General features: G+C 35.3%; 3 protein-coding genes across 3 annotated transcripts; 1 reads left to right on the top strand and 2 right to left on the bottom strand.

The window, feature by feature from the left end:
* Positions 1–7,002: 7,002 nt before the first annotated feature.
* On the bottom strand, positions 7,003–14,032 carry LOC100371338 (uncharacterized). The gene is made up of 9 exons (XM_002740272.4): positions 13,908–14,032; positions 11,693–12,251; positions 11,285–11,385; positions 10,965–11,060; positions 10,182–10,375; positions 8,940–9,028; positions 8,282–8,356; positions 7,397–7,471; positions 7,003–7,225 (listed from the first exon to the last, which is right to left on the bottom strand). Exons 2-9 carry the CDS (start codon positions 12,239–12,241, stop codon positions 7,112–7,114), a joined length of 1,293 nt encoding a protein of 430 aa, XP_002740318.1. The 5' UTR covers positions 12,242–12,251; positions 13,908–14,032; the 3' UTR covers positions 7,003–7,111.
* Positions 14,033–14,117: 85 nt separating this feature from the next.
* Positions 14,118–21,048, top strand: LOC100369843 (protein FAM72A-like). Its single transcript, XM_002740262.4, has 4 exons — positions 14,118–14,388; positions 14,617–14,694; positions 16,593–16,717; positions 19,571–21,048. The coding sequence occupies exons 1-4, from the start codon at positions 14,231–14,233 to the stop codon at positions 19,666–19,668; spliced, it is 459 nt and encodes a 152-aa protein (XP_002740308.1). The 5' UTR covers positions 14,118–14,230; the 3' UTR covers positions 19,669–21,048.
* A 1,331-nt stretch (positions 21,049–22,379) lies between these two features.
* LOC100371491 (ribitol-5-phosphate xylosyltransferase 1-like) lies at positions 22,380–27,454 on the bottom strand. The gene is made up of 6 exons (XM_002740273.4): positions 27,281–27,454; positions 26,099–26,299; positions 25,589–25,688; positions 24,850–25,155; positions 23,828–23,998; positions 22,380–22,985 (listed from the first exon to the last, which is right to left on the bottom strand). The coding sequence occupies exons 1-6, from the start codon at positions 27,420–27,422 to the stop codon at positions 22,571–22,573; spliced, it is 1,335 nt and encodes a 444-aa protein (XP_002740319.1). The 5' UTR covers positions 27,423–27,454; the 3' UTR covers positions 22,380–22,570.
* Positions 27,455–27,935: the final 481 nt, after the last annotated feature.

The following is a 27,935-nucleotide window of genomic DNA, read 5'->3' as shown; positions in this document are numbered from 1 at the left end:
GACTACAATAGCCTCTCCGATGTTGTATACTCTCATTGCTAGCTTCACTGCAAAATACGTGTCATAAAAGTCCTTGATAGTCATAAGCCAACTGCGAATTCAATGAATTAATGAAGGCAATTAAAAAAGTCAACTCTGACCGAATGTAGATTAAAGGACGGTGGTTGTTGTGTCATGTTCATGTAACAGGTCTGCTCCATCAGACATGTAACAAGCCAATTCTTTCAGGCCTGAAACATGTCTGCTCCATCAGACATGCAGCATACTAATTCTATCAGGTCTGTAACAGGTCTGCTCCATCAGACATGCAGCATACTAATTCTATCAGGTCTGTAACAGGTCTGCTCCATCAGACATGCAGCATACTAATTCTATCAGGTCTGTAACATGTCTACTCCATCAGACATGCAGCATACTAATTCTATCAGGTCTGTAACAGGTCTGCTCCATCAGACATGCAGCATGCCAATTCTATCAGGTCTGTAACAGATCTGCTCCATCAGACACGCAGTAAGCTAATTCTCTCAGGCCTGTAACAGGTCTGCTCTATCAGACATGCAGCATACTAATTCTATCGGGTCTGTAACAGGTCTGCTCCATCAGACATGTAACAAGCCAATTTTGTCAGGCATGTAACATGTCTGCTCCATTAGAGATGCAGCAAGCCAATTCTCTCAGGCATGTAACAGGTCTGCTCCATCAGACTTGCAGCATACTAATTCTATCAGGTCTGTAACAGGTCTGCTCTATCAGACATGCAGCATGCTAATTCTATCAGGTCTGTAACAGGTCTGCTCTATCAGACATGCAGCATACTAATTCTGTCAGGTCTGTAACATGTCTACTCCATCTGACATGCAGCATACTAATTCTATCAGGCCTGTAACAGATCTGATCCACCAGACATGCAGCATACTAATTCTATCAGGTCTGTAACAGAGCTGCTCCATCAGACATGCAGCATACTAATCCTTTCAAGTATGTAACAGGTCTGCTCCATCAGACATGTAACAAGCCAATTCTTTCAGGCCTGTAACATGTCTGCTCCATCAGACATGCAGCAAGCCAATTCTCTCAGGTCTGTACAAGTCTGCTCCATCAGACATACAGCAAGCCAATTCTCTCAGGCCTGTAACTAGTCTGCTCCATCAGACATGCAGCATACTAATTCTATCAGGTATGTAACAGATCTGATCCACCAGACATGCAGCATACTAATTCCATCAGGTCTGTAACATGTCTACTCCATCAGACATGCAGCATACTAATTCTCTAAGGCCTGTAACAGGTCTGCTCCATCAGACATGCAGCATACTAATTCTTTCAGGTCTGTAACAGGTCTGCTCCATCAGACACGCAGTAAGCTAGTTCTCTCAGGCCTGTAACATGTCTACTCCATCAGACATGCAGCATACTAATTCTATCAGGTCTGTAACAGGTCTACTCCATCAGACATGCAGCATACTAATTCTATCAGGCCTGTAACAGATCTGATCCACCAGACACGCAGTAAGCTAATTCTCTCAGGCCTGTAACAGGTCTGCTCCATCAGACATGCAGCATACTAATTCTATCAGGTCTGTAACAGATCTGCTCCATCAGACACGCAGTAAGCTAATTCTCTCAGGCCTGTAACAGGTCTTCTCCATCAGACATGCAGCATACTAATTCTATTAGGTTTGTAACAGATCTGATCCACCAGACACGCAGTAAGCTAATTCTCTCAGGCCTGTAACATGTCTACTCCATCAGACATGCAGCATACTAATTCTATCAGGTCTGTAACAGATCTGCTCCATCAGACACGCAGTAAGCTAATTCTCTCAGGCCTGTAACAGGTCTGCTCCATCAGACATGCAGCATACTAATTCTATTAGGTTTGTAACAGATCTGATCCACCAGACATGCAGCATACTAATTCTATCGGGTCTGTAACAGGTCTGCTCCATCAGACATGTAACAAGCCAATTTTGTCAGGTCTGTAACAGGTCTGCTCTATCAGACATGCAGCATGCTAATTCTATCAGGTCTGTAACAGGTCTGCTCTATCAGACATGCAGCATACTAATTCTGTCAGGTCTGTAACAGGTCTGCTCTATCAGACATGCAGCATGCTAATTCTATCAGATCTGTAACAGGTCTGCTCTATCAGACATGCAGCATGCCAATTCTATCAGGTCTGTAACAGGTCTGCTCTATCAGACATTCAGCATACTAATTCTATCAGGTCTGTAACAGGTCTGCTCCATCAGACATACAGCAAGCCAATTCTCTCAGGCATGTAACAGGTCTGCTCCATTAGACATGCAGCAAGCCAATTCTCTCAGGCATGTAACAGGTCTGCTCCATCAGACATGCAGCATCCTAATTCTATCAGGTCTGTAACAGGTCTGCTCTATCAGACATGCAGCATGCTAATTCTATCAGGTCTGTAACAGGTCTGCTCTATCAGACATGCAGCAAGCCAATTCTCTAAGGCCTGTAACAGGTCTGCTCCATCAGACATGCAGCAAGCTAATTCTGACCCGGACTTTCCCGCCAGTATATAATTTCATATTAGATAACTTCAACACTGTGAAATTAAATTGATCATAACGTAGTGGTACACATTTCGTCATATATCAATATCTCCAAATCACATACTACATGATAATAATTGAATCATAAGCACTGGGTATGGAGAAACCTGATAATAGAACAGCTTCTGACAAAGCAGTGAAATACCGCAAACCACGCTCTCATAAACGTCGATAATGAGAGAACATACGAGAAAAAAAGAAATATTAGTTTTGTAGAAACATATATACGCATGTTCCGAAGAAAGTAAGACCTGCAAATTCGTTATGAAAATAAGTCACTTTGCAAAGGTCTGTAAATCATGAACAGATAACAGAACTCCAAAGAAGGTTAAAGACTTAGTTGTTCAGCAAGAACGAAGGTGATAGTTATGAGGAAGAATGTGTGTTTATCATTAACTTGCGCTACAGTGGCAAAACATCTTTGATAACTGTATGTGTGAACAATATACCGCTTCCAATGCTAACTGATAATCATGGTGAGTTACTGGCCTCGAAACAGAGAAATACTTGTCTATTGTATTATGGTTGACTACAATAGCCTCTCCGATGTTGTATACTCTCATTGCTAGCTTCACTGCAAAATACGTGTCATAAAAGTCCTTGATAGTCATAAGCCAACTGCGAATTCAATGAATTAATGAAGGCAATTAAAAAAGTCAACTCTGACCGAATGTAGGTTAAAGGACGGTGGTTGTTGTGTCATGTTCAATATGAAACTCACAGCAACGTCTACGTACGACGTAATGCTAACAAAAAAGTAAACAAACATCCTATCGCAATTCGCGATACCGTACTTGCCAGATGTTAAGAATATATTATTTCAAAACATCCACTCAGTGGGCAAATGTGGTAGAACCCCCCCCCCCCCCATTAGTTAATGTTATAAATTTATTCTCTACGTATTTCATCAAATTTTACTCAAAAATACATATTGATAAATTTGAACAATTTCCGTCAAGTTAAATTATTGCAATGTTTAGAACTAACTGAAACGATGTTCGACAGCAACATTTAATGCTTAGACACTTGGAATTATTACTTCCAAATCATATTCATTCAAAGTGGAAATGGGTGTAGAGTACATAGCATACAATTCGGTGGTGGTCGGTCTAATCGTCTCAAATTATTAGTCAGGTCCAAAGTCGATTTATTAGGTTAGCCCGATACTAACTCGTCCTTATACACCCAAATAGATCCGAACAACAAATAGCATCTTATAGTCACGCACTTGTCGTGCATACGACAGCACCTCAAACACGTTTATTGTATCACATGCAACTTGTTAATTCGTCAATCGTCAAATCAAGTTATTCATATTTCAAACACGGTTGGCTGAACCCGTGGTAGTAATCGACAAGAGCTAGTACACACACGTACGTCGAAATTGACAACCACTGGCATACCAACATAGAAATCAACATCACACTGCACAGGATCGCACTACTAACCAAAGGGAATGGGCGAAAGTTCATTGGAACGAATGTGAATTAGGGCGAATTGATTTATGGAACGAATGTGAAGGGACGAATTAACTGTGAATCCTACGATTAATGTGTATATATAATTATGTGTTATAATCTCATATATCTCATAATGTTACACTGTATTATCAATGACACGCGTCTACAATGTACCTACGTTTTAGGCAAAAAAAAGAATGCTGTTCATGAAGTTTCGGTTACGGTTGGAAGTTTTGAGTGCCGAATGCTAGCGATCAGTGTGTTTTTATTTGCTTTAGGTTTTTCCTAGATGCTCAATGTTTAAAGTAAATTGGGAAAAACTGAAGGAGCGTGGCTGGGGAAGTGGATAAGCAAGAAAGAGGTAAAGTTTGGGGTAATATGGCCCACATCACAGATCAAGATTGTGGGAATTTATTTCTCATACAATAAAGAAGAGAACTTATAGGATGTTTGAACATGTACAAGTCAAATAGCAACATAAAAATTATATTAAACCAATGGAAAAGAAAGAAATTATAAAGTACAGAGACGTTTGGTATGTCACAATTTACATATATTTTTACTCAAGACACTCATAAAATAATTTACAAATTTGGATAGGATATGATAGCGAGAAATTCAATGATCGGTAAAGGGGTCTAATAATGGATGGATAAAACGCTATTTAAGCCCATATATTGAACTTCCATGGAAGGTGTTTCTGGATCAACAACTCAAACTTGTTCGTGGGGATTTCATCTTCAGCTGTAATTACAAAACAAGTTTGCCGACGGTGCGGTTGAGTAACTTTGTCAATAACTGTTTAGATATTTGGAAAAGGGAAACGAAATCTCACCGAGGGAATAGAAATCAAATACTGTGGAGCAATGAAAAAACATTGTTGGGCATTAATATGATACGTTTTGAAGACTTCAGACAAAACGATAGATACTGTGACTGATTTTAATAGTGCAGTTATTTCGCTCACGGGAAATTCTGCTAGCAGCGCTCTCTATGGGCGTAACATACATAGTTCGTGCGATTAGTTAAATACCACACATTGTTATAGTTTTATCCCTGCATCCATAACTGTAATGTATGTTGCGTACTGATACACAAGCGAATACTCGTTAACTGGTACAGCTGATTATTTTACCAGCCATCTTGATCAACGCAAGGTCAAATTATTCATCATATCCAGTATTAATACATTTATTATTACCAACTTGATGTGCATTGAAATTGTTGCAATTGAGTCGTAATTTCAGTAACTTAAAATCGATACTGAGAGTGTGTTTAATCTTACGCCAGATATTACGGTGTGCATATAACGTTACAGCAAATAAAGAATATGCCATCAGTAAAAGGTTGTTCACCTCTAGTTCAATTGGTTGATACAGCTACAGATCAAATCCTTTCATTGGCTATGATTCCAATACCCTGGCAAACTATAAGCCAACAATCTCTCCTTGTTATAAAAACTTGGCTAGGACTGGTATCAGCCATTCCAAATGAATTGAAAAAAAGACAAGCCATGCATGGCACAGTCCCTGTTAGTTATCAAATTTAGTTATAGTAATATAGTTCGACATAAACATGTCAAGAGTATGGATCCAGAAGATGATGCTTGATTATGATGATTTTTTAACATTAAAATGATTGACATCAGGTATCTGATCGTCAAACGAGTACTTGTCCATATTGAAAAATATTGCTCTGGAACAGCATTAATTAAAACAAAATGGTCATGAGTCGGTCATTAGAATACATCTATACCATGATGTAAAACAAATACATAAAATTTGAACATAATCACTCAAAGCATGGCAAAGATATAGAAATAGAACTGCATTCATTAAAACAAAATGGCCACCAGTCGGTCATTTTAAATTGGATCTGAAAAATAAAATGATGTGCATCAAGGTCCCATATTGTCCAACATATGTACCAAGTTTAAACAAAATCCATCAATAAATGCCCGATTTTGATGGTTTTTTTTAGCACAACAATGGCCACCATGAATCAGATCATGAAACAAAATGATGTGCACATGTATAATACATGTATTATTTATGATGTACGTGTGAAGTTTGATTGTGATTCGTCTAGGCATGTTTAAAATACAGTTCCGGACGCACACCTGGACACACTAACGCACAGAAGTCAGAACCCATTTTTGGACTGCGTCTGAATGGGGACCAAAAAAATGAACCAAAGGGTACTTGCCGAAAGTCTTGGGCATTTCGACTCAAGAGACAGTTGTTATTGCACCGGAAGTGAATACGAGTTATGTGAAAACAAAAAAATAAATCATTATTTGTCGTACCAGTTCGTGCATTAAAATCAGCTGCCATTTGTGTCTCTTACTCTTAGCTACTCACTTAGCATACCAACACGAGAATTTGTTGGTCAATTATAGTAACCGACTAAAAGTGTTTTTTCCCCCAAAGGAAATAACATTTTGTCCAGATTTAGCACTATATACAGTCTTTTAAAGTACACATACTTTTAGAATCTGTTGAACTCATTTCATATCAGTATTTCTGTACATTCAAATTTTTAAAATAAACTCGTGTACATATGGCCGATATAATATCTGATGTACATATGAAGTTTGACCATAATCAGTCAAAGCATGTGTAAAATTACCACTGGATATGGACTCGTAGACATACAGATGCATGGAAGCACGCGCAAGTCCCTGACTGTGCCTGAACAGGGACTGAAAAAGAAATCCAGTGGAAAATATAAATAAAATAAGAACCCCAACTGCCTACCAAATATTTTGTAAACCTGTCTCTTTTGTCGCCTAGTTATTTAAGAATGGAATGACAATTTTCACCTGGTAAAAATGTTAATTTTTTCTGTATTTTTCATTTTAAAATCCCAGTAAGTGAGTGAAGGGAGGGGTATCTGCTGTCATAAATTCTATTTAGAGTTCCTAGGTCCTGTCTGGAATATCAATTAAAGAAATATACACAACCATTATAGAAAATATTCTTTTAATATTGACCTTGTAACAGTAGCTTCTACCAAAGTCACATGTTTTTAAGAAGTGAAAATAAAAAAATTTCAGATTTTTATGAATAGATATCATCGCCGTTTCTTCTTCCACGTTTGTTGTTTAATACTTGCTCGTTTCACTACACTGTCCCATTCCTTTCTATGCAACATGTACAATTTCATAGCAGCTTGTGCGTCTTCAACCTACAAATTTTGAAAATACATCAAAATCAATCATTGTGGTCAAATAGAATAATAGATATTTGTCTAACATATGTCCTCGGTCGTACAGCTTACGCACCCTCGCAAGCTTCCATCGCACAACCTCAGGCCGCAAAAGCCGTATCCAGTCCATAAAGAATAAAATCTACTTACAGAATTATGTTCGCCCTGCTGTACATCCATCTTAAGAATCTTTTTAGTCAATTTTTTCAAACCTGGTCTATTCGTCTGAAATTGAACAGATTGATTCATGTCGAAAATGCATAAGATTAGTTTGGAAACTAACTCTCGTTATATCTGATTTTTAACTTGTGAACTTGAAAACATTGCCTAATTAATGCTGGTCAAGTGTATTTTTAATCAACCCACAGAACACAGTGGGTGCATGGAAATGTTCAATTACTTATACAGAAATGAGTGAGATTATGGTCATATACAAAATACACATGTAGCTACACCCTTTTGCGAATATGCAAAGACTCCGCCAAAAACACTGTAATCATTGTTTTCACAGATTCTAATTTGCATAACAAATTCTAGCAACATTGATTTGTCTTGCAAATTTTGTGATTTCGCAATTTGCACGACTTCTTCAATTCTTGCGAGTATTGCATATCCTTCTAAATCCTTGGTAAAATATATGTTCACTGCAATATTGCATATATTTAGTAATGACCTATGCCAATTGCAAAAGTTATTCTAAGGTTAACCTTTTCACTACCAGTTCCTTTTTTCATCATAATTTCACATAATAGTCCTGTGCTCTCCATCAGAAATTGGGACAAAAATAGCCAAATTGTTTTAGTAAAATCTGAAAATTCACACAAATTATGTCTGTTTGGCTTCAAAATTTGGGTTCATTTCCAGAAACTTTTAAGAATATAAGAAAAAAGTGCAGACATAATTGGGCAAAAAAGTGAGAAGGTAAAACATGGCCAAACCAAACTAGATCAGTGTTACTACAGGTGCTAGAGATTTCATCACTCAAACAAACTGAAACCTTATCCGGTTATTTGGCAATGTCTATAATATACATACTCTCATTATTTTCTGGAACGGCTTGTATCTTGCAGTGTCTCTCACATTAATTCTCTGATGACTTAGATACAAGACCTGAAAGACACCAAACAACTTAACATCTAGAAACATGCACAAACCATAGTTGTTCTATTAGAAGTATATCTCCAATAGAAACATAAAATTGTTTTTATTGTGTACCAGATCATTACTGTGACTGCAAATATGTACACCTTAGTTAGCAATATTGTTAGGCAATGCTACTTTCAGAATGCCAGTATACAGATGTGAAGGCAACACTGACAACATGCAGACAATTAGCTGACAATATTACTGGCTTGGTGTACAAAACAAATGCATGACTGCAGTAACATATGCCTTTATTTGGCCACACAGACATGCATGTTATTTACGTGAGCTCATATGATACCAACAGGGTAAATATGGTAATCTAATTTGAGTGAGTGAAACATGTTACACTAGCTGGAACTTACATAATGTAAACCCCGAAAATCTGCCTTTAGGCGCATGTATATTATAAAAGATGCGAACACATATACAGAAAAAAAGTATCACAAAATTCAATGAGTAAAGTACATCATTGTTGATTGGCGTTTATGTATATTATGAATAACTAGTCAATCAGAGACAATGTTGTAAACATTCTGCAGATATTCACCTTCATATCATTGTTCAATGCGTGACCAACCAAGATACGACCCTTGAGCATATCAGCAACATCTCTTTGAACAACATCAAACTCTTCCGCTGTAAAGTTGACAACATAATTGGTTAACATTGTTTCTCTCAGAACTTGGGCACTATTCACAAAATAAACCTGTCTAATAATTTTTACATATTTTGTTCAAAACTTTTGATCAAATCCAGAATTTTGATCCAAAATTGACAAAAAAAGGAACTATAGAAGAACACGTGAAAAATGTAGTACCAAAAACTTGTCCAGAAATAATAATGCGAGTCCACTATCCGATTTTGTTGGCTTGATGTAACATATTGGAATTGTGATAATTATGAACAATTTCACACAAAATGTATGACAATGTTTGTGCTCTTTTTGCATGATCATAGGCTGTTGTGTTGTTAAATTTGATGAGGTCACCACAGTACATATACACATTTCACAAAATTTGCATCCAGACTTTTATCAATTGCTTTGACTCGAAACAATTATCAGACAAATTAAGGGACGACATCAAAAGATCGATGTCGGATAAATAACTTATTTCCTTTAGTTTGGGGGTGGGGGGTTTTGACCTCAAAAATTTCCATCCTACAAAAACGATTTTATTTTTTAATGAAGTCTACAAAATCTTGGAGTATTTGTAGTTCGTTTTTTTCTATCCAATCATGGACAGAAATAACCGAAAAGGGTAAAAAAAACAGAAAAATGGTTTGGTTCGCGTGTAAATCTGTGCGTCAAATGAGGTGCATTTGTAAAATCTTGTTACACCCACCCGACAACCAACTGCTATGCAATACTACTGTCCGATTATCAATTTGTATTTAATGGTGAATGTAGTCTGACGCCATGATCAATATTTATCAATTAAGTTTCAGTGGGGGTAGGGGGGTTTGGAAAAAAACTAAAGGAATTAAGTTTTTTATCAGACATCGATCTTTTGACGTCGTCCCTAACCTTTGGTATGCATCAGGTATCAATAGCTATTATTATCAGAGTACATGAAAGAAGCTACATGCCACAATCAAATTTAATGTGGACATTTTGGGCACAAGAAAAACTATGGTGCCATACATCACTGTGGTTTACGTACACACACAGACCATAATTTCAGATGCAATACAGTATCATTAAAATACACTCATTTTGACAGCAGACACAACTCTGTAATTTAAATAAACCCATAGGCTACTAATAGAGCAAACACAGTACATGTATTACCTTTTCTGATATGTGCTGGTGTGATACCGCTAACAGCTGTTCTATAATCTGTCACCTTCTCCCGAGGTTTCACATATTTATCGTACACACACCCACCATACTCATTTACTAATGAGACCCTAGCTAGTTCATTATCTTTGCCGTCAAAACCAGCACCGACCATTTCACAGTCCATGGCAATACAACGAGTTAAACTGAAAATAAGTAATACAGACAGTATAGTTCAGAAGTCATTAAAAGATGTATTCATGTACGTTGAATAAATTTAGAACAAAAGTTTTACCATCTGTTTGCTTTATTAATTCAATGGTGGTTGCAGCGCGTGGTGTTTGATATGGATCCCATACAACATTTAAGTGTGTAAAATACATTGTTTATATAAAGTTTGAAGACTTGCTGCATAACACCAAATGTCAATCAAGATTACTTTTAAAAATGTTTTGTAGCATTTCCATGTTTTTGTTTGCAAAAACTATTGGTAAAAAAGAACTCTTATGTCCTCAAAGTTTGACAAGTCTTATTTTTACCATTCAATTTGAAATCTCATCGTTTTTTTGGCATGAATATAAATTGTCACTAATTTGTTAGCGATCATGATTTAAAAACTCTAACCTTTCGTTGCAGAGAATCCAGTTTCTCAGCAATTTATCAGTGAGAATTGTTGACAAAATAGTGAGCATTTAAATTCATGTCAACAAATTGGTGAGAATGTATAATCCTGCCAATGACTATTGATGAGAATAAAATCAAGAATAAATGTAGAATATAAAAAGCATATCTCACCCTTCATATCCACTCTTTGGTTGTGAATTTGAACTGGCTGTAGCAGCCGTTGCCTGCAAGACCATTGGATCTACGTCATCAAACCATATCTCAGGGCTGCATCAAAGAGAAAATCAATGCAACATAAAAAACACAATTACTGAAATCAAGAATCGATACTTTTGCTAACGTACAGATTAAATTACATGCATTGGGATTTATATCTACAGATCAGTATATGTGTTAAACTTATGTGATTTTTGCTAACTTTGGAATTCAGCAAAGGCATCCTACAAATTTATCAAAATGGTATGGTATGTTACAGAAAAGCTACAGCATACCTTTCTGCCCTTTTCTTTTCATCTTGCACTTGCTCAACTGGTTTCACAGGGACACTCCTTGGTTTTACTGCAGTCTTTGTCTCAGTCTTAAAATTCATAGACTAGATAAAGAAAATCATTTTTTTGTAAATCTGGTTTCAGAATGGCTGGAAATGCTTGATTTGTGAACATTTCAACATAGAAATAGCCACCATTAGACAATCTTGAATTATTGTATTGTACATGTATTATTAGTGTACAAGTAGCTGCCAAAGTGTGACATGATGTTAGTTATATAGCAAGATTTATATAGCAAGTAATTGAGGCATATTTGATACATAGGTGCAGATACAAAAGCAGAGAGATGATAAAATCTCTGAACAATAAATAACGCTATCTGCCACAGTGCAATAAATAGCTGTAAGTTACCTCCGCTAGCTTTTTCCAGTTGGATGACACACTAACAGAAGATGTTACTTTTTCTCCGGACATCTGCTTTGATTTCCTCTTTTTCTTAAATTCCTTCTTTTTTTCGGGTTTCTCATGTCTCAAATTTTTAGTTCTGGCTTCATCTTCCTCAGTCTTATTTGTTGTGTTACAATGTGAAACACCTGTATTTTTGAGCTCAGTACTTCTAGCTGGATAACCTTTTTCGTTTAAGTTTTGCATTTTAAGTGATGGTTTCATTTTGGTATTATCCCTGATTGCATTATTTATATCAGTTATTTCAGAATTTTGCTTATGATTTTGTTTTCCATCTTTTTCGTTATTGTGCACGCTTCTTTTCTGTGAATTTTTATTTTTCTTCTCTTTCCAAAAAGGGCGTTTCCTTTTTGGCTTATTTGCATATGTTAGATTATGTTCAACTTTAAGTTCTCCAGAAACAACGACTGAACCACTTTCAACTTTCTTCTTCTTTGCTCCAAAATTATCAAGGCGATTCTTAGAATGCTTTCTTTTCCTAGATTTCTTCTCCATTATTGAAGCCCTAAAATAAAAGAAACAAAAGTGCAAGATGGTTCTAAAGGTAGAAATAGAAATGCGAAATTTACAAACTGAGTGTGAGTAAAGACATGCAGTGTGGTCTTGTTTGAAGCCTTAGCACTACTCAGCTCTCAAAGTAACAAGCTCATTCTCCCTCACTAGGTGGCAACTGCTATTGCAGTTTTTTTCCAGAAAAACCCCAGAAAAACCTTGAATTTACTAGCGTGCTTGTAAATATCGTACCAAAACTGCCTTTTAGCCATTCTTAAAAAAATCAAAAAGCATTTGTCAAGCATAATAAACTAATATTTTTGATGTGATTTTTTTAAAGACTCATCAGGAATGAGAACACATAATTTTTAATAATGTTGTTTGATGGAAACTGTACATGGAAATACTGCGTGTCCTACTGATACAGATTTTTAGTTTATGATAATTTGATTTTCAGTATAAAATATCAAACAACCATATTAAATATAATACATTTTGTCATCCATATTGCATCTTTTAAGAAAGGGGTGCCGGAACGGTTTACACTCCATATAAAACAAATAACAAACAATACATTTTGCTCGTGAATGGCAAAAAATTCAAACAAAGTATTAATAGTCACTGAAACTAAAAATTATTGACATCAGGACACTGATCGAATAATAAAATTGTTTGAGAGAGCAATTATTAGTCTACCGGCCAATGAAATACTCTATACTGTAGCTGCAGTTCTGTAGCTCGCTTGGTTTCGCTGTTGGCTATTTTGTTCGTCGCGGTGTTAACGCGAAACCAGGGAGCTACAGTTCCATCCTATGCGAGTTACCATATTTTACCGACCTGAAATCAGGTCGGGCCGTAACAGCCGTTTTTTTTCATTATTTTCGACTCAAGTTTCTACTTTTCTACTGTCGATGGGTCCCGAAACTATTTCATCAATTATTTTGAGGGCGATTGTCCGAAATTGGCCGATTTCACGACGAAAACCGCGGAAAACTACAGCGAAATCCCCGCGTTTGCCGCCATCTTGAATAAGTTATCGTGACGTCACAAGGCGTCACAGTTTTCCCATTTCACGCAGTTTTCGTCGTGAAAATGACCAATTTCGGACAATCGCCCTCAAAATAATTGATGAAATAGTTTCGGGACCCATCGACAGTAGAAAAGTAGAAACTTGAGTCGAAAATAATGAAAAAAAACGGCTGTTACGGCCCGACCTGATTTCAGGTCGGTAAAATATGGTAACTCGCATAGGATGGAACTGTAGCTCCCTGGTTTCGCGTTAACACCGCGACGAACAAAATAACCGACAGCGAAACCAAGCGAGCTACAGAACTGCAGCTATCTATACTGTAGTTTACAGGGTCAATGAAATACTGACAATATACTAGCCACAGTGGACTGGTCCCATGTATTAAATGTGTACATCATGGTCACGGTCACTTCAATCACAGTCGTTTGAGGGACTGGGCTTCAATGAAATGAGCTACCTGAGGGATGAAACTATTTATTTTACTAGTGTATATAAAATACGGATAAAATGTTATTTAGATTTTCCACCTCAGCTAAAACTCAGACCGCTAAAAGCCACATTATAATACTGTTTTAACTGTATGTATGCACAGCTTTCTACGCAAGCATTTGAAACTGTATTGAATAATTGATAACTTACTGAATGTTCTCAGAATACAGCAGACGGAATTAGTATAACACCAAAAAAACAGAAACGAGTCACGCCGCGTTTTGAAATGACCTTTACCCCGGATATAAACTATGAACTGTGGGGCGATTTAAAGGGCCATAATGGCAGCCAATAAAAAAGCTTCGTTACAATAACAAGACTTTTAAATATTACCCAATCAGCTTCGGTCTTTTATAACAACACCTACCAGCAGAACGCGTACACTGTGGAAACCCGTGCTCTGAGGAAACCTTTTTTCGAAAATTACAAAACCATTTTGATATTTGCACACATTTTAGGCGAGGTGTGTAACAATGAGTAAAAGATACAAACATCCTGCTTTTAAAACGAAACCAGTTCAGGAGTTGCTGTGTAAATTTTGTGAAAATTGCGTCTGCCGCAGGGGAATGAAAGCAATTTTGTTGGCAGACACTAATGTTGAACTATTTTCAACGGATTTTCCTCCTAAATAGTAAGTAAAATCGTTTTAGTAATATAATTTTGAGCGCTTGTGTTGCTAACGAGTGGCCATGAGTAAGCCGTGTTTTATCGAGCACACTCGGTATGTGCGCCGACACGGATTTTTCTGTTGTCACGGGAGAAACTGGTGGTTATACAGGCTTTTATTGTTTTTTAGATACCTAGTACGGTTTCAGCTAAACTCTCTGGGGAAAAAATCATAATTTTATTTTATTCACAGTCATGTTGATGTTGTTGGGCCAACTTATATAACATCGAACTGCAATTGCAGAATCAGAGATGTAGCCTGCACACAATGGTAAGTTTAGCTTTGGTAACATTCATTATGTGATACAGTGATCAATGTATTTATTAAATGGGTGAGATATTTCTTCAACTTCAAGGGATGACAAAAATAAATAAAATACTGACTGAAATATCTGCATTCAATTTGATAACATTTTTTCTTTTGAGGGCAATATGAGCGATATAGTAAATTCCTTTGTAGTCAGAACTAAAAGTAGACATTACCATTGTTCCTCCTACCCTCCACTTCTATGAATTGTAAATTTAGAGTTTAATCATAGTATTTATAATTTTACTGCCATTACATGACAAACACTATCAGATGATCCTGTCTGAATATTCACAGTTATAGTTTTGCAAAATAATGTAGACATACTGGGATAGTTAATTTGCCCTCTTAAATTTATTAATTTAACGTAACAGTAATTATGTTCATGTCTTGGATGTATAAATTTAGAATTTATAAAATTCTTGTAGAGATGGTACATGTAGCTGTGTGTGAATGTGGATAAAGAGGTACAGCTTCACTCATCTCAATAATAAACAAAAAACAAGCATGGGAGTTTGGTCTTCTTTGTTCTCAGCACCAGCTTGCATCATGATTACTTTTAGTATTTAAACCTGTATGTAATTCACAGCCATATACTACAATTGACCATCTGTAGTGGTAAAGAAAAAATTTTTTTCATTCTATTTTGGTTAGTATATGTCCGTCTCGATAATAAATGACTAAAATAATGATATATTCAACAGTGTAAATTGTGTACAACATATAATTGAGGTTATTATTGGTCACTCTTTAAATTTAAAGAGGGAGGGTCGTTACCTGCGCACACGCGAGAATTGAGTCCCAAGCGACGATAAAGACTCATGGGTAGACCCTTGTTTATAAATAATGACGCGCTATGGCCATCTGACGCATGAGCAGGTGATGACTCCCCCCCCCCCCCCCCCCCCCCCGCTTAACCAATATATTTAAAGGTTTATGAACTGAGTCATTCAACTCATAGTTATAGTTATTTATAGTTGGCTTTCTGCTAATAATATAATTGTTCTCAAAATTATTGTGTCTTTTTCTTTCCCTTTCTTGTTTACACTCAAAAAGAATTGCATTGTATTTTTTCTGAATCACTGTTTCCTTTATTCTTGTAACTCCATTCAGGCAGTCACTCACGTAAATTGTCATGTGTGAGTGAGTCTGTGACTTTTGTCTATTTTGGCTTCAGATATTAATTATAATTGTTAAACCTAAATCTTTGTATTGCTGCATCTCAAGATGTTTTAGGAGCCCTACGTTGCACAATTGATAATTGTTAACAAAAGTTAATGCTACAGTATTTGCTCATGTGTATAGGTTATATATATTGCATCGAAAAAATGGAAGAAAAAAAATTTAAACCTGTACATTGTGGTTCTTCCATGATGCATTTCATTTAAAATGATCAATAGAGGGATTACATCGTAGCTTTGGAAGACAATAGAAGGCTTACATACATGTAATAGTGAAAATGATGTAAGCATTTTTTCATCTGTTATGCATGTGTAGGGCTTCATTAATACAATACTGTAAATACATCAATTATTTACTGGGTTTTAATTTCTCTACCTTTTGCTGATACATGTAGTTGAAATCTGCTAAATTAAATGAACATGTAAAATGACAATGGCACTCAACGTTTCAATGGAAAATCTGTGTTTTTAAAACCCCAGTGAATATGATCAAATATAAAAGTAGTATAACCTGTAAAAATTAATGTTGTATTTATTATGTAAACATATTTTTCAAATATGTTTATTTTTCAAATATGTTTATTTTGTACCAACCTTACATTGGAGCTTACTTACTGTAGTGACATAATACACTAGTATGTCCCCATAAATGTAAAATGTATATATTATTTTGTATTTCAGTGGTAATATTGTAGGCTATCATGTAATTTTACCATGTACTCCATGTATGCAGTCTTGTAACAATGGTCATTTCTGGATGTTTCATAGCACTGCCACATATGCACTTGACAGAGTGGATAATACAGGTGAGCAAATCTATATTATATATAGGAGAACATAATTATCCTTCACGCAATCATTAGTCCATAACATATTTGTACGAGTCATAAGGAAATAATTGAACAGAAGCCTGATACTTGATATACATGTCCACCATACGCATACAATTAACTTGTTTGAACCTGGTTTCTATCTGTTAAGGCTGTGTTACATTAGGTAATTACAGCGAGCGCAAGATACTTACATACACATAACTCTCGCACCCAGCAGGTAATTACCGAGGGACTTTGCAACATGCCCAGAGACTTTGCTAAACGCTCCAACGACCGTTGTAGACGCAATAAATTTACATACACGCCTACGTGACAATTAATCAAAACAACGGATCAGGGCTTCAGATAGTCAACAAACATTCATCAAACAAATGTTTTAATCATTGTTGATAACGAACATTTTATTATTTCATGCATACATATGCTCGTTCATTTAATACATTCTATTTTGAACGTTTCACGAAAATAATAAACCTAGTTGATACAAATATTTAAAAACGCCCCCAACATATAATGAAATTACCTAAACTTTCCTCGTTTTGAATACAGTTTAGTTTTGAATACAGATTTTGAACAATTATTGCTATTATGTCAAAGCGTTTAGACAAAGACACTGAGATGGTGATTATTCGCCTCTTGCGAATGATCGACGGCGAAGGAAGTTGGACTAGCGACGACAATGGTTCAAGGGATTGTGCGGCATTTTTGTCGCATTGGTTGGATACATTTTGAAAGAAGTAGCGGCGGTCGTCGACTGAATGTTACATAAGAAATTGTTAAGTTTACCGAATTTTGTCTGCGATCTGAAAGATATTTGAAACTGGTATATAGTGACGGTGTGGAGGTGAAACGAAGTAGAAGATTTCAGGGAAAGATTGACTGGGCGATGAGTGTTCTGGCAAACTGGCAATGGGACCAGCCATTGTGGGAGAAATTGAACGGGACACTCACACCGCTAATATTATTACTATAAATCCATTGACAATATCTCAACAAACTAAAAATCAAAAGAATTTATATTTATCATTTCTTGTTAATATTCATTCCTAGTTTTAGTTTGTATTATATTTCTCTCAAGTGTTACACAGCAATGATTTTGGTTCCTACAAAGCAATGGAATAGTCCAACTACCCCTCGTTCCTCGTGGCCAAACATCAGAGGCATTCCGCGCCCGGTGTTTTGATTAACTGTCACGTGAGTGGGTATGTAACTTTATTGCGTCTACAACGGTCATTGGAGTGTCTAGGGAAGTGTCTGGCGATGTTGCAAAGTCCCTTGGTAATTACCTTCCGGGTGTGGGAGTTAGGTGTATGTAAATATCTTGCGTCCGCTGTAATTCATGAGGTAACCCAATATGTAGTTTGGAGACAACAATGTTGGTTACATAAGGCAACTGATGGCGTGACTGTGCAATTTCAATCGTTGAATATTATATTTAAGACTTGCATTATAAGTGAATGTTGATTGTTTGCACTATAATGCCAGTAATTTTGATGAGTTAATCTGATGAGTGCCTTCTATTATCTATTTTTAAATGAACACTAAATTACAGGCTAAAATTGCTACAAAAATCAAGTTTAAATTTCTGTGGTATATTGCTGTTCACAATGAGGAATGTATTATTCATTTATTATTCCCCCACTGGAAAATGATTTTAAAAATATTTCAGTTCAATTGATTGTGCATAGCCACAGTGTGAGTTAATATAGGACAGACAGAAATTGCTTATCGCATACTGCCAAACTTTTTTTCACTGTACGATCAAGCTACCAGAGCTTCAGGTTTATATATGCGGTTTGATAACTATGGATTATAGTAACAATGGTTCATTTTGATTTTGGCGAGCTCCATGTGTATATTTTCTGAATTATAATTCAGTCTCTCCAAAAAAATCATTTGAAATTAAAAAGAAATCTTAGTGAAATGAACAAACAAGTATTATCACCACTCACTGTTTGCTTGAAGTGAAACCCCAGGGTTCAACAAAATCAGCATACAAGGCACGTGCAACAATATATTTATATCTGGTGTTATACCAGCAATAGTTCCACTATCACCACTCTACTCTCTACTTTTTCAGAATGTGGAAACATGCATGTGATAAATATATAAAACTCTGGCGATAATCACTCGTATGCAATATACAATTAACAACAATGCATTTAAATACAGCAAGTCTCAGAAGTATTGCAAACTCGCTAGCGAATTGGCTAACTGCTTTGGTTTTGATGAAACGGTTGGCTTTTGAATCTCACTGGCACCTTTTTGTTGGCACTTGCACTCTGGGTGAATCTATGTACATAACAGTAGGAGGAGGTCATCATACTTTAGGTGCTAATCAGCAACGGTCTTACAGTTGGATAGCGATTTTGCTTTAAATATACTAGGGATAGTGTTTCATGTTCTTAGTGTAATGAGGTGTTCGTATACAAGGGACTGTCCATGCAAAAATGGCGAATGAAGTCGAATTTTATTAGCGATTAGCTTAATGTTACCCCAATCGTTTAGATGTGAAAGTTTTTCTTTGGGCTTCCTGATTTGTAGGAAACCGTTTCTCTTCATTTAGTTTCAAGCAGTGTTCAAGATGGCTACCACCATATAGTAAATATTGGTGGATTAATCACATTTATTATATTATCACTTGTACGCCAGCTGACTGTTGCCATTCTCAGGCTGACCAGGGAAACCAAGAGTTTTCAGCAATTTATCAATTTGATTTAAAGAGTCAGCAATGGCACAGTAGAAATAAACAACTGTGGCAGTCTAGACTAGTGTGGCTGTAAAACAAAGCCCTTTGGACTAACATTTTAATTTGATGCTTTATAGGATGTAATATACTATTGTGGGGTAAGCTGCCAGAAACACAAGAAGAAGATGACATGATGGAATCATCAGACCCATGGTTTGAGGAATGTTACAGATAGTGAATGTCACAGACAGTAACATACTGAGCATACTTTAGGCTGTAACTGGAAACCTGCACATCCCAGTTGTATCCTCAGGACATTTATAATCATAAAATTTGAACCTTAACCTTTGTAGTGATTATATAGACTTCTAGTCTTGGAAACTTTCTACAGCTATCAGCTATGAAAACAGTTTTCCACATTCCAGCATACAATTTTGTTTCATTTTATAAATTTATGATCATAGTGAAATATGTAACGCAGGCATCCCAAGATATATTGTCTTCAGTTCTTTTTCACAGTAAACAGTCGAGTTAAGTGGCTGTAAACTTAGCTCTGTTTTTTTTTACTTTCACTTTAAGAAACATTTTCCACATTCTTGCATAATGTGGTTTTTCTACAAGGACATGTTCAGTTGCATGTCCTAAATATTGTACTCGACTGAAATAAATAATTATCACTACCTGTGCAATGATTGGTTGACTCCAGGCTTAGACACCCGTAATACTCTATTTGCTGTATTAGAAGTGCATAAAAAATGCCCATTGTGATCCCAAATTTATTTAGTTATGTTCCATTAAATATAGAGCAAATACAGTATACACTATCTAATTGATTCTGAGCTATATAGAGACAAGAGAAGAGTATATGATCTAATTTATTGTTTGTATTTGTTTCTTAAATTATTGAAAATATATACAGTAGTTGCTCTATTAGAAGCACATTTCTTATAGCAGTGCAAATAAAAATAGCATGCATTTTAAGTGGATCATTAAAATAGGATTTATTTTGACCTAGACCATTTTATCATTTAGAAAATAAACTCTGGATCCAGACCCCATATAGTATGTGCTTTGCAATTCTCAGGGCAATTCACTTGGCTTATGAACATACATAATATTAGTCTTCGTACAGTGTAAAAGAGGCGTGGTTTTTGAGAAAAGTAGAAAACTGCTATTGTAGGCATAAAAAATTCACAGTACATACAACACATTTTAAGATGCTTCTATTCTTGTTGCGGGAGTATTTTCTAATGAATCTTTATTCTTATTGACATCTTTTTTGTTTTCCTCAAATTCATTTGATGGTTTTATTTAAAAGCTATTAAATATATTATAAAAGTAAAAATTACAGAGCATTTTTATAAACATAGTATGGTACTGCTAGTTTGGTTTGTTACGGTTACAAAATCTCATTTTAGATTGCCTAGGTTTTTCCACTCCCTATTTTTTTTTTTAATTTCTTATGCAATAAATTTGGACATTCATAGTTTTAGATATTGTTTTATCTAGATGTAATTTAGTTGATCTATAATTAATATATTACTGAAACTTAGTTTAAACTTTTATTGTAAATATTGTATATATGTACAAAGGAATAAATAAGATAATCTTGAAAGTTCTTGAGTACTCTGTCTGTTTGTATAGATAATCACATGGGTAGTCGTGCAATTTCAAGTGTAACACCCACACATATGACAAACCTCTTGTAAATGTTACAAGGCCAAAAAGTGAACAAGGTTTACAAGATGCTGACCATAAGTATGGCTGTCACACTTAACATGACATGACTCGTACCATGACGATCCAACGGAGACATGTAATAAATGCACACACTGATTCTCTCCATTGCTGTTAGTGGAACAGTTTCATAAACACAAAAAGCACATATCATGTGATGAAAAATACATTCTTGAAGCTGACTACTAATGCAAAAGTCGTGGTTAAAACCCAACTTTTTTAAATGAGAAAAAATTCCTCTAAACCGACACCGGCCCAAGCTCCATGTTCAGAAATGCCCAACATTAACAAGTGTGTGATCAACCGTGGCATGTACCGGTATATCTAAAATAACTAATCTGCATATGATAGTATCCATTCAATTTTCATTAATCCAATAATAATTTGGCTGAAAAAAAACGTTCACATTCTCCAACATAATGCCAAAAACATTTCCCCAAAATTAACTAAATATTTGTAGAAAAAAATTGGTGAAAAAATCTTTTTTTTTTTAGCATCAAGTTAAGGATGTTTTTTCTGCCAAAGTATTGCATATACTTAAATTTACCAATGTCAATTAAATGGATTACATTTTTGCACATTCTGAAATTTTCACTAATGCCCATTTTGTTTGAAAAGTCCTTGTACTTAGGGACGACGTCAAAAGATCGATGTCGGATAAAAAACTTAATTCCTTTAGTTTTTTTCCAAACCCCCCTACCTCCCACTGAAACTTAATTGATAAATATTGGTCATGGCGTCAGACTACATTCACCATTAAATACAAATTGATAATCGGACAGTAGTATTGCATAGCAGTTGGTTGCGGGTGGGTGTAAAAAGATTTTACAAATGCACCTCATTTGACGCACAGATTTACACTCGAACCAAACCATTTTTCTGTGTGTTTTTTCCCTTTTCGGTTATTTCTGTCCATGATTGGATAGAAAAAAAACGAACTACAAATACTCCAAGATTTTTTTGACTTCATTAAAAAATAAAATCGTTTTTGTAGGATGGAAACTTTTTGAGGTCAAAACCCCCCACCCCCAAACTAAAGGAAATAAGTTTTTTATCCGACATCGATCTTTTGACGTTGTCCCTTATACTTGGATGTACCAGGGTATATATTGTAAAAAATTGGAAGTTACATTATTTTATGTCTGGTGACCATTAGGTTTGTTCATTTATGGCACATGTATCAATGTCATCTACAAAAAAAAATCTGACTTTCTATTGCAAGACGCAAACTGCATTTATTTTTGTTCAGTTAACATGATACAATACCAAATAAAAGAAGAAAGCCCAAGAATGTTATCATGGTAAAATATTTATTGAAGAGTGTTAAAAACAATGTGTACTGCTACTCCATTGTTTTTTAATACCGATATGAGTAATTGGTTCCATGAAAAAAAATTATATTACGTCACACTGTCAAAAAAGCTTTTCTGAAGCATATCCAGGAACCCATTTTTTAAATTCAACCTAAACTTTTTATACCATTGTACTAAATTAGTTCTCCTCTCCACTTTCTCACTGAGAGTTAGTTTTTCTTCAAGTCTTAAAATTTCTGGCAGTTCTGACCAGTGTTTGATGAATATAAATGGTGGATTTGTAGATTTTAGAAGACAAAGTGGTGAATTTTGGCAGTAATTTGAGTCTCCACACTGTCCGGATGTCATAATGTCCTCTATGACTGGAACTGATCCGTAGGCACATGCTTCATATATTCTATAACATTCTGTATTCACACCAACAGGAGATAATGTCAGATCACTTTCTAACAAAGTCTGTTCATATTTTGTTCTACTGTCGTCAGTTTCATTAGGTTCCCACCTAGAAATTAAAAAGAAAAATTAGCCACACTGTATGTAATGAAGATGTTGATTGATTAACGATGATTACTTTGTAATTAAAGAAAAGTTAATATATACCAATGAATATATCAAAGTAAACTACCGGGGGGTATTCTATGAATTGTGTAGAATAAAGTATAGAATAAAGCCAAAGTATTCAGGCTCTTGTGGGATAAAAAGTGTAACCCAAGTTAATATTTCACATGATTGCTTTATATCCTGGAAAAGCCTACATATAATGTGCTTTATCAAACTTAATCTATAAATATACATTAATGAGTCCTGTGTGTGAAAGTGCAGTCAAGTTCAAGCCACTGACCAACATCAACTTTCAGGCAGATCAAGATACTAAGTGTATTTCAAACACTCATTCTGAGATTTGAGTTCAAACCCAGCTGTTTCTTCTATCAGTGCAAGAAGACAAAGTCAAAAGATCTATATAAATAAATGACGGAGGGCTTTACATCATATAAACTTCCCAGAACTGTACTTGATGCTTTTTATGTTCAGACTACAAACTGAAGGCACAAATCAAACTCAGAAACTAGGCTTAATAACTAAGCAATTCTGATTGGTTGAGACGCTATAGGCTGGCAATGGTAAGCTGATATGAATATTGCAACTTTGTTATCAAAACAGTAAGCTATATTACAATACTGCTGTGGTTGGGTTGCTTTTTCATTCACAGTAATGTAAACAGATGTCTTTTCAATAACATAACTATATTTAGCATATATTAAAAGGTATTTACATGGTCTGAATATGTTTCCTGTAAACACAATGTAAATCATTGTAACAGATATTTCAGGTGATTCAACTTACGCTTGTCTCGTTTTCATATAACATCTGTCACTGTAATCACTGTCAGATAAAACTTTGATGAGCATCTGTCTGGACGAATTATCATAGACTGTACCCATGAAATTACACATGTACTTTCTGCCAAAATTCAGTTCCGTTGTAAGAGCTTCAATTTTGTTGAAACCACGATATCTGAAAAGTTCAAATTAGAAGATGCAGACTTTGTATCACAATAGTTGAAGACGGATGTATTCGTAGGATTACCATTGTGCATTTTGAGGTGCACTTAACAGTGCTTTCTGCGCAATAACTTGTCATTACTTGGCACAAATAGTTGCATAATTGTTTGGATTGCTGTTGAAAGTATTACCTTTTTGAAGTGAATAAATAAATATTCCTAGGTACAATGCTGGTTTTGATTTAGATATTTTCAATCATGAAAAGCCATTGCGCTTATGGGGTATGTTTGAAAAAAAAAAAACTATTTTAATTTAATAAATAATAAAAGTATAGAAAAATTATTTACATTGTAAACAATTTTCCATAATAACAAAGTAACCCAAAAACGTTGTTGATGTTCATGTGATGTTGTTTCATTTTTAAAGTAACCAATGCTGTTGAAATACCAAGGAATATTCCAATGTTACAACTAAAATTCAATAATAAAACAAATCATAATTAACATTACAGAGTACATTATAGAATATAAATTTTTATTATTCCCGGGTGTTTTCCACAGCAAAATAGCATATAGTACTGGAGACACTTTGCATAACAATAAAACGTGTTAATTATCTACATTGTTTTGTTTGATAAGATGACTGAATAATATTGTTTATAATGCATACAACAGATTACTTATTTGCCCTAATAGTAACATATACCAAGGTAGGTCTATTGCAAAATAAGGTACTTATTATGTCATTCTCCTCTCAATTGGGCTCATATCCATATTCAGTTACAATGTAGATTTATAATCCAACTAAATTGTTTTTATATTCTGGGGTCATATTTATTATTTCTCAAAAATCAGTGCAACTTACGTGGCAACTCCAAGTGGCCAAGGGTGAATGTATATGCTGTCAATCATTGGACTGTCATAGACGATAAACAGATGATCCACCAATCCACCGTGCTGTCTCATGTATGGTAAAAACCAATCATTGTCACATTGCTCATTGCCCAGTAAGAGGACTGCCGTCTTTTGAAGTTCAGACAAAGTTGAGAGATGTTGCAACCAAAGATGTGCGAAGTCAATTTTATCTGGCGCTCTGCCATTTATAAGGAGTATAAGATATTGCACGTCAACTGGCGCCTTACTGGGTATCACTCCGGGTCCTGTTCGAAATCTGTAGAGGGGGGAATGTGTACATTAAAACAAGAATGAAGCAAGTTTTATACTGCATAACGTTACTCTTCAACATTCCCTATATGATTTTAAACCTATTTTATTTTGGAGAAATGAGCACAAGTTGCCAATAAATACAACAAACAATCACTTATGGCAACAGCTTAAACTGTCATATCTTTGTTGAGTTTGTTTCCAGTGTGAAAATAGTCTTCTCTTATATACAATTGAAAGTTCTCTTCCATAATGTAAAAATGTGCAGTAGACTAGAGGTCACGCTGACCTTCAAGAAATTACTAGTAAGTCTTCACCCTTGCCCTTGAATCATCAGATAGCAAACATTTCTTGTTTTGCAGTATACAATGAAGTCAACAAACCCATATTTATGTACACATGGCTTTGTTGACTGCAGAGTATATAGTCAGTACACTTACTTGAATTTGATATTCCTTTCTTTCTTAAAACCATAATGCCATATGCCATTCATCTTGGATTCCAGTTTCCCTTCAAGTATGTGCTCCCAAAAGTAATGACCTACAAGAATACAAAGCAATGTAAACAGAGACATTAGACAAAGACAAGTCATTGGTATGTACTATTGACATCACAGGAGAGGGCACTCTCACAGACAAAAAGGTCAAACTCACTGACCAAAAATGTGTTTATATTGACACATGAGGGAGCTGTTCAAATAATAAGTCAAAGCTAAAAAGATATTTCTGAAGACGCATGAAAATGGGTAAAGCTGGTAAATTCAGGAAATTCCACCACCCACATGCAATTTAAGAATTCTCGTTTACCTTAGTAATGTCATGCCCTGTGTTACAACAATAGCTCATTTTAGCCCCTTTAGTGAAAATTACAGAAAAGTTATATATGTACAAGAGCAAAAATCAGACCAAAGAAAGTCATGAACAGAATATAGTAAATGTTTTACTGATTACCAATTGCTGCTTTGCCCCAAACTTCAACATAATGATAGCCATCGCTTTCATTAATGGGATTAAATTTTTTCCCAAAATCCAACTTTTTACTGCTGCTCCATTTAAACTTTGGTTTCACATCTTTGTTATCATCTGCCTCATTTCGGAACAGCTCTTCTCCCCATGGATTCCATTCTTCATTGTCCTGGTGACGTTTGCTGTCTAAAAAATAAAATGATTCTTTTTGAATTAAGAAATAAAATCTTCCATCCCCATCCATGCAGGAAAGAAATGTATACCATAGGACATATATGCATGTGAATATTGTATTGCTTTCCTAGGCCACCGGCCAATATACAAACACTTCAAAAAAATGCTTAAAATGTAACAGGTACAAGTAGAATATGAGTCATGGAAATGCATGAGTCATGGAAAGCAAAAAAAGTTACACCAAAATTATTACATAGAAATAAAAAAAAGTTCAAAAGTAAGTGAGGACAAACACCAATTTGCACAGTTCTGAAGGCTAACCTATACTGACAACCTATGCAACAATTTATTTGAAAGTTTTGTTTTTGGGACTTTTGGTTGTCATGCAGTCTTTGTTCTTGTTTGGTACACTTTGTTGGCCTCCTTGGTATTGCAACTTACAACTAAATTAGATCATGTCTGACAATGTGAAAAAAAAGTGAATGACAGAACCACAGCTGTTAAACAATATTTTGAAATAATATCTGAAAGTTTTTTATTATTTATTGCGTTTTAAAGTGTCTGTTTTCATTATTTTTTGTAACTATAAACATTATTAATGTTTTTTACACATTGTAAATTATTACACATTTTGTTTCTCAACATCTATATTATATAACGAGTATCAAAAATGTAATGGGAACTGAATATCTATATTAAAACAAAAGTGATTATGAATTCATTCATTCATTCACCACATATGACATTGATTTGTATAAAATAATATTATAATATCTACGGTATATATTATTTTAAACCCAGTATGCACTATATTATTCAAATTACGTACATTTATATTCACAAATTGTACACTTATATCCCCAAATTGCGCTATTTCATTAACAGTTGACAAACTGACAAACATAGTTAACTTTAAGGTCGATACAAAGTAGCAGCCAGTTCTCTCTATCTCAACACATGAACAAAGGACGCGAATTCCTACCACACACGCACCTTTTGCCAGCGGCCTGGGCTTCTTAAAACCGTTTGTTGATGTGTCAGACACACGAGTTAATAAAATAAACGTTGTGTAACAGGTAATTATGCTGTACACAACAACTCCAGCGAAAACAAGCCTACGCAGTGTCAACTGCATAACTCCATTATTTGTTCCCAAACAGCTGATCACAATACTGCAAGCGCCATCTAGTGTCGACCTTCATCAAAACTTTCTAATTTCGGAATGCTGCGAAGAAGCGGTAAATACTTGACTTAGTTCATGTGATGTTAAATACGCAGACAATAACGCTTCCGATATTTTTGTCTGGCGTTTACACTATTTTACACTAACATAAACATTACCCAATTGTGTTTGCTGCCCTCTAGAGACATATTTTAAAATGACTGCGCACGCGGGAGAGAATGTGCTTTCCTCCAGTTCAACGATTACAAGTACTGTGGCTGAGATGCATTGTTCGAGTTAACTCGCACTTTTTCGTTGATTGTTTATTCATTATGATATCGTTGATTGTTTATTCATTTGCTCGTAAATATATTTCGTATGTTTCTACTGCACTGCATCTTTGTTTCTCAATCGACATCGTGAACAAGAGAGAACACCGCTTTTTGTTCATTTCTACCGATCATAGCTTTGTGTTTTGTATCGATA

Source organism: Saccoglossus kowalevskii, chromosome 3, assembly GCF_978046115.1.
Source record: "Saccoglossus kowalevskii chromosome 3, keSacKowa6.1, whole genome shotgun sequence".
Taxonomy (NCBI): Eukaryota; Metazoa; Hemichordata; class Enteropneusta; family Harrimaniidae; genus Saccoglossus; species Saccoglossus kowalevskii.
This window is presented reverse-complemented; position numbering and strand designations above follow the sequence as displayed.